At 37.1% G+C, this 7,699-nt stretch overlaps 1 protein-coding gene across 1 annotated transcript; it reads right to left on the minus strand.

The window, feature by feature from the left end:
- Positions 1–2,392: 2,392 nt before the first annotated feature.
- On the minus strand, positions 2,393–3,594 carry LOC114641246 (olfactory receptor 11H6-like). The gene has a single exon (XM_028790325.2). It carries the CDS (start codon positions 3,554–3,556, stop codon positions 2,597–2,599), a length of 960 nt encoding a protein of 319 aa, XP_028646158.2. The 5' UTR covers positions 3,557–3,594; the 3' UTR covers positions 2,393–2,596.
- Positions 3,595–7,699: the final 4,105 nt, after the last annotated feature.

The following is a 7,699-nucleotide window of genomic DNA, read 5'->3' on the forward strand; positions in this document are numbered from 1 at the left end:
TGCAGAAATTTGGTAAATTTGGAGAAACACAGCTACACAGACTATATAACCACTAGCTGTGCTACCGTCTAAGACGGGTTGAAATTTAAGCAACTTACATACATATCAGTGTTAACAGTGCCAGTGCACCATCTATCAGAATGTATTTTGCAAAGCATGTAGTAATATTGCAGTACATTTGTCATTTCGACAGATTGCACCTCACAAACATTTGTAGTAATTACAATGCATCTGATGGAGTGACAAAAACAATGCCTTTTATTGCTACAAATTATTGTGATGTGCCATTTGTTGGAATGACAGAGATGTACCAACCAGAAGGACACACAGATACACAGACACACAGAAACTTGTCTATTTATTAAGGTGGATGACCTGTCCCAAAAAGCAGGATGTAGGAAATGATAGACATGTGAAAAAGAAATTACATTTTGAACAGCTGTTTACCCGTGGAAAGAGAGAGCTGCTTTAATCTCTCAAAAGTCTTCCACCACTCAAATGAACAGCCACCCAGTTTTAAGTCTTCAAAGATAGAAACTGCTAAATTAATTTCAGTGATGACATGTAATACATTCATCAGCAAGTTTGGCCTTACATGATTGCTGATTTCTATGGTGAATGGTTCTGGGCTATTTTCAGAGAGGCTTGTTTCTGTTGCAACATCTCTGAAAGTCATTCTATAAATGTTAATATTTATGAAGCAGACCCCAGCAATGCTTTCTCAGGGGTAAAGGTGCGAGTTGTATGGCTTGCAAAATGTTACAAAAGAATTACCAACCATCAATATAATATATAACCTGCAGAGTGACTAAGTAAGAATGATTAACAAACCTGGGTATTGTTTCCCACAGGTGATATATTTCAACCAACTTGTGGTAAAATTGATGCTTGCCTTAGTGTGCTCCGAATATAACAACATAAAATATAACCAGCACTGTAAAACTATACAAAGATATGTATTATAGTACAAATAATAAATTTTCCAGGCTTAAACAACCAAATAAGGCAAAGTCCATGTGCCTCAAATCTTTGAACAATATTTCAGGGTCAGGGTGTAATGTCCAGATGGTAGATGAGCAAATTGGCTGACGCATTTTGGGAAATCTTCCCTTCTACAGAACTGAGTCCAGCAACTAGGGATAAAAAGTATAAAACCTCCAAATATTGAATAAATGATGTATATAAATGGGATAATACATAAAGCTAAGACTAATCAAGGCCATCTGGTTGACACAAACTTATGAAAACAAAAGAATAAAAATAAAAATATGTGTTAATTACCTTGTATACAGGATTATGTCATAGAATTGCGAGTGAAACAACTGAAAGTAAGGCTGAAGTCACACATTGGCCAAAGTGAATAAGGATACACTCTAAAAACCAGAGGTTTGGGCTCTGCGCCAGCAGTCTGAAGGTTGCAGATTCGAATCCAGTAAACGCCAGAAGTGACTCTACTCCGTTCCTCAACCTGGAATTGCTTCATCCTGGGTATGATGTTAATCTTGCATCCAGCCTTGCAAGCAGGTCCTCCAACTTAAAAGGAAAAACTTGGGGGCTGGTGGCAGGATTGGCACTCCAGCCACCGTAAACAAACTCACACTGTCCCAGTATAGTGCTGAGATGTCACCTGCTGCACTCGGGTCCCAATCTAGATGGTTCATTGTGTGGTGGGTGCTATCAGCGCATGTTCCCAACCTCTTCCTCCTCCTCCTATAAACTAGAACATGAAAACCAATGATTGCAATGAAAAAGGGGTAAAAAAGCAAAAAAAAAAAAAGATCCACCTTTTTGAGGCACTAGCACATTGGGGAAATGCAAAATGCAAACTGTCGGTCTGTTTCGTGTCGCTTTGTATTTATCAACACCAAGTACAACTGTTGTTAATTCATTTGAAGCTTTAAGTGGCTGCACAATGCCCCATTGGATGAGCTTTGAGCTCCAACTTAAAATATTAATAAGTAAATAATAAAAATTGTTTTTTGTGTAATACACTACTCATGACTTTCAAAAATTGTGACCATGTATCATTCAACATAACCATCCACTGCCTTATATTTTTTCTGATCAGAGTTGCAGGCAGCCGTTGCAAATCCCAAGACCAACAGTTGTAAGGCAGGTACCAGCACTTTAGGGTGGGCTAATCCATGACAACGCAAACACTGGGCAGGTTAATAGTTGACATCTGGTTAGACATTATTCATTTAAACGCAGTGAAAACATACACAAACATGAGCAAAATATGGAAATTCAATCGGGTTTAATCCCCACCTAAAAAAATATATCAAATGTGGCAGTATTAGTCACAGTGCCACCATGACACCTACAGTTGTAAATGAATATACAAATAACTTTCAAAATATAAAGGCAGTGGACACAGAATTGGAGCAATTAAACAGACACATTAACTATTTTGCTGAAACAGCATGTAATACTTTTTAGTTTGAGCATATTTAACGTTATCTACACTACAGAGTATTGTAGGTCACAGCTGAACCACATGATGACTATGTTATGTTTCTCCTCTTCCTCACCAAAATGATGCTGGCCTAGTTTGTTGTAGTTTATCTGACAATTAATAGAAAAGGACTTTAATGTTTCATAAACGCGATGGTATAATTCTAATTTTTCTAAAGGTCCTCACAAAACTTTCTCTGATTTCTTTCGTTCTCAGACAGTAAATGATTGGGTTCATCAGAGGTGGAAACACATTCTGCAACACGGCTGCCATGATCCGTACATCGACAGAAGTGCCAGGAATTCGATAAGAAATGAATACGCCAGCAGTAACAAAGAAGTATAAAGAAATGACCAGTAGATGTGTGCCACATGTGGAAAAAGCCTTCATACGTCCAGCTGAGCTAATTTTCAGTACTGACATAATGATCTTTGCATAGGAAAATATGATATAAATCAGTGGAATAAATAAAATAGATAGGCCCATGGCTAATGCCACATAGCTAGTAAGCATGATGTCCCCACAGGCCAATATTAACACAGAAGAATAGTCACAGAAGCACTGAGTGATCTTATTAGGGCCACAAAATGGAAACCTAAGGGCGAGACCCACTGCTATTGCTGGACACAAGAATCCACCCACCCAGCTATAGATGATGAGCTTCAAAATGCGACTGTTAGTCATTATGGAGGGATAATGTAAGGGTTTGCTGATTGCGATGTGCCTGTCGTAAGCCATGAGGCCAAGAAGGAAACATTCAACTGAGCTAAGACCCAAAAAGAAGTAGGTCTGAGTAAAGCAGGTCACAAATGGAGTCGATCTTGAATCTGAAATGAAGAGGGCTAACATCCTAGGCACGGTGTTTGTTGAAAGCACAATATCCAAAATGGCGAGACTACACACAAGAAGATACATCGGAGTGTGAAGATTCCTGTCAGCAGCAAAAATGAAGATCAGCATAAGATTTACCAGCAAAATAAAAAGATAAGCAATGAGGAAGAATGTAAAAAGTGTTTTTTTGCTTTCTTGATCTTGGAATCCAGGGAAACCGACGATAATAAAATCTTTGACAAATAAGGTCGTTTGATTTGCTACAGACATGATCCTCGTTTTCTTCCTTTCTTGAAAATGTTTCGATGAAAATCTGAAAAAGAAAAGATAGAGCATTTATGTTACTAATATCAGAGGAAAAGACTGCCAAGAAAGTTCATTCCTTCTGTTAGTTTACTACAGAGGAAAATGTCTTAGTGTGCTGAAAAGAAACATTGTTATTTGAAGAAGCCGAAATGGGCAGCACATGCACGCTCTCTGTTTGTCTTCATGAGTTTTTCTTATTAAGTTCTTTAGTTTCCCACCCACATACAACAACTGTTGAGATTCAGAAAATGAATTTTTTCTGCTTACAAACTGCTTAGTTTATGAGAATGTGATATTTTGAAGGCTTAATTTTACAGATTTATTTTCATGGATATAATTGCTTTATTCATTACATTTTTTGTGTCACATCACCATTTTGCAGTGGCGGACTGTGCATTTCACACCTAGGCCTTCAGTAGTGCTCCGTCTGAATCAACCCGTCCCTCAAAAACTAATTTATGGTTATAAAAACCATCTTAATATGCATCACAGATAGATAACTCCTATAGCCACAATAAATGCCTTTATTGAATAGACAAACCAGGGGTGAACAAGTTCCTTTCTACTGCAGCTACAGCCTGTAACACACATAAAAAACATCAATAATAACTCATAAACTTGCAATATTATTTAGGAAAATCACAACATTTTACTCACCAAAAATTCGGATTATTTGTAAACAAAATCCATCCTCCTCTCTTTCCTCAAAAACAGTTCAATTACTCTGTCGTACAGATTATCCGTGCGCTTCAGTTCCATCACGAAGTCCCTTTCTATCGCCATCGAAGCTAATGCTGAAAGTCAAACCTGCCCTGTCGTATTTCTGGCATAAGTTTTAATTTGCTTTAGGGCTGAAAATGTCCACTCGACAGAAGCAGTGGACGCGGGAATGCTCACCACCAAACATACCAATGTGTACAGCTGCCCCATGATGCTCTCATTCAGATTTTTATATTACACCATCCTATCCAATCAATACGCCTGCTAGAGGGCCCTAGTGAAACCAACTCAAAATCTGATTGGTTGAAGCAACGGTTTAATCAACATCTATTTTGTGTTAGAGGGCCTGCAGAACAGATTGTGAAGGCCTCCTGGCAGACTTCTTTGACTTTAACCCTGCCTGGCAACAAATGATGGCTGAAATGTGATTGGTTAAATGCTTTAATATGAAAATACATGTCTGGAAGCAGCACAGCCATCGGAAAAGCTATGAAAGGAAGCGGACAGACTATTTGGAATTATTTAATAAGTATTCATGGACAAAATATAATTAACATCAGTTTGTGATTCAGATATTTTTTTAGGCCAGCAGAGAAGGCCTTGAAGGCCCTGACGGCCCGCCACTGCCATTTTGAAAGATCCCACAGACAGATAATAGTTGCCATGGGATCTTGCCTGATTGCTAGAATTAGCCTTTGTCAAACAAGTTTATTAACTGCAGTGCAGCAGTAGGAGCTTCTTTATCCCAGATATAGATTCAATCCGTAGAGGTGTTCTGGTATTAACTCTTATTCTTTTGTCCTGACCCAGTCGTTATCTTAGTGTTTTACATCTGATGATATTGTAGATTCTTGGTGAACGACTCCTTGCAGTCATTTTCTAACAATAATTCTGGTTAAACCCTCCTGTTTAGAAGATCAAATCTTAGTACTAAAAAATGTTTACTTTTTTCTGTCTGTTTTATTCCTAGTTTTCAAAAATAAAATCTTTGAAAGAAATATGCATCTCCAGGTTAACTACTTTTGACCTCTGAGCAGTACTTCCAAACACATGGTGCCAGTAGTTAACCTGAGGCGGTCAAGTATGGAAAAAGAACAGGTGGTAGGCATTCAAGCTGTTAATCTTTCGTGCCACTTCACATTTTTACTATTAATATAAGAAAACATTACTGCTTCAAAACACCAAGGGAATGGCTCGACTAAAATCCATCCACTTGGATCCTATTCCAACAGTTGTTTTGTTAGACGTGCTATTTGACAGTGTACTAGAAATAATTAACTGTTCTTTTAATATTGGTATTTTTACAGATTTTTTTAAATACTTAAGTTGTTAAATCCCTTTCTTAAGGAAAACAGACTTGACTGTTCTGTCTTAAGTCTAAAATTGTTTATCCCGAACCTGCCTTTTAAAAGTAAAATTTTAGTAAATTTTCAGCAGGTAAATGATCACTTGAATAAACGCTCTATTCTTGATAAGTATCAGTGAGGCTGTGGGTTTAAACATTGTCCAGATGCTACTTTGTTTAAACTTGGAAATGTAATGTTGCTGCTGTCGAACAAAAACAACTGTCTCACGGAAATAGCCATTTATTTGTAATTGTACATGCGATATTGAGACACTCGGACCGATCTTAATGTATGCCTAACGTGTCTGAATTTTAATCCAAATGACAGAGATTTTTATAGGTTTTACTAACTGGGCTGCCCACAATCACCACTTCAATGATCTTATCAAACTTCAGTTACATGTGACTTCTTTACAAAATTCTCCTGAGTTGTTGACAATGAACTTTATACAGCTGCCTGTCCCAGATAGCTGCAGCTTCATTTCTGCCATTTCAAAAGTCAATATTGTCCTTGCTTATTTGACTTAACAGAGAAGCAGTATAGATTTATCATAAAAATCATTTCAACAGAGATATACTGTAAAAAATAACAATTTTAATATTTATGCTGAAATTACAATTATACTCTTCAACATTTCAAACAACACATTTGTTCTTGTTCTCTTAAATTTTACTGCAGCATTTGACACCATATGTAAGAGTTCCATGGTATTGAGTGCCACAGGGCTCAATTCTAGGCCCACTGTTAATTCTCAATCCCTGTGCTACCTTAAGGGAAGATTATTTCAAAACACAAGATTACAGTCATATGAAAAAGTACATGATGTACATGGGATTTCTCAGTTTTTTTATTTTTAATAAATTTGCAAAAACCTCAAGTAAACTTTTTTCATGTTGTCATTATGGGGCGTTGTGTGTAGAATTCTGAGGAAAAAAATGAATTTAATCCATTTTGGAATAAGGCTGGAACATAACAAAATGTGGAAAAAGTGATGCGCTGTGAATACTTTCTGGATGCACTGTATGTCTTAGTGTAAGTGTGTGCATGAGTGTGAACTGTAAAGGACTGACATCCTATCCAGGGTTGGTTCTTGCCTTGAACCCAATGCTATACCAACAGCCCAATATTCTGAATTTGAATAAACAGTAAAAACAAAAGTGCATGCCTCTTATTCTAGCTACTTTCTGTCCTTGGGCACAAATATCACCTTTCCAAACCATGATGGAGACAGTCAAAACACTTTTAAAGACAGACCTGCAGGAAATGATCATTGCTTCCTACAATACTCCAAAGCTCTTGAACAGCCTCAGAAAGAAAAGCCTCTGGTCAGTTTCCTTCACCATCACAGATTTTAGAGTACTGGAAACTGTGATGCAATGACCAATGATAAAAATATTTCTATGAAAACATCATATTGCTGGTATTATTATTATTTTATTCATGGATGGAAGAGGTTTTAGTAGAAAAACTGTTAACATAAGACAACTAAGATTCAAAAGCAGGGAAAAACAGAACTCATAGATGAAACATCTGTTATTTAATTTTCTTTTAATTCTTTTTGTAAGCAAGACTTTACCTTTACTTTTTGGCAAAGTTTAGAAGATCATAAAACATTGTTTTTCCAACTGAGTAAAAGATGGTGGTGTAGATGTGTCTTCAATGTAGAAATCTGTTTACATTTTAGGTCATAATTATACAAAAATAGAAATAATCTGAAATGGTTCAGAAAGTTTCTAGCACCAGTGTATCTTAGTTACGTTTCTTTGCTCTACTGCTTCCATTACTAATTTCAATACATACATTTCTACACAGTCAGTATAGACATAACTATTTACGGTGTGAGTGCTATAGCGGATGGATAGACATACCGAATAGAATGGAGGGCAATTGCTTGCCTGACCAGGACAGCATGAGGAAAAATATTTGAATGGGTATTCCAGCCGGCTTGGTTGTGAGTACCTTTCCCAGTCCATAGTGGAAAGACTGAGGATGTCTGCTTCCTAGGGTCATATATTCACCCAATACACGGGGAGGCAGCATT

This window comes from Erpetoichthys calabaricus, chromosome 4, assembly GCF_900747795.2.
Source record: "Erpetoichthys calabaricus chromosome 4, fErpCal1.3, whole genome shotgun sequence".
Taxonomy (NCBI): domain Eukaryota; kingdom Metazoa; phylum Chordata; class Cladistia; order Polypteriformes; family Polypteridae; genus Erpetoichthys; species Erpetoichthys calabaricus.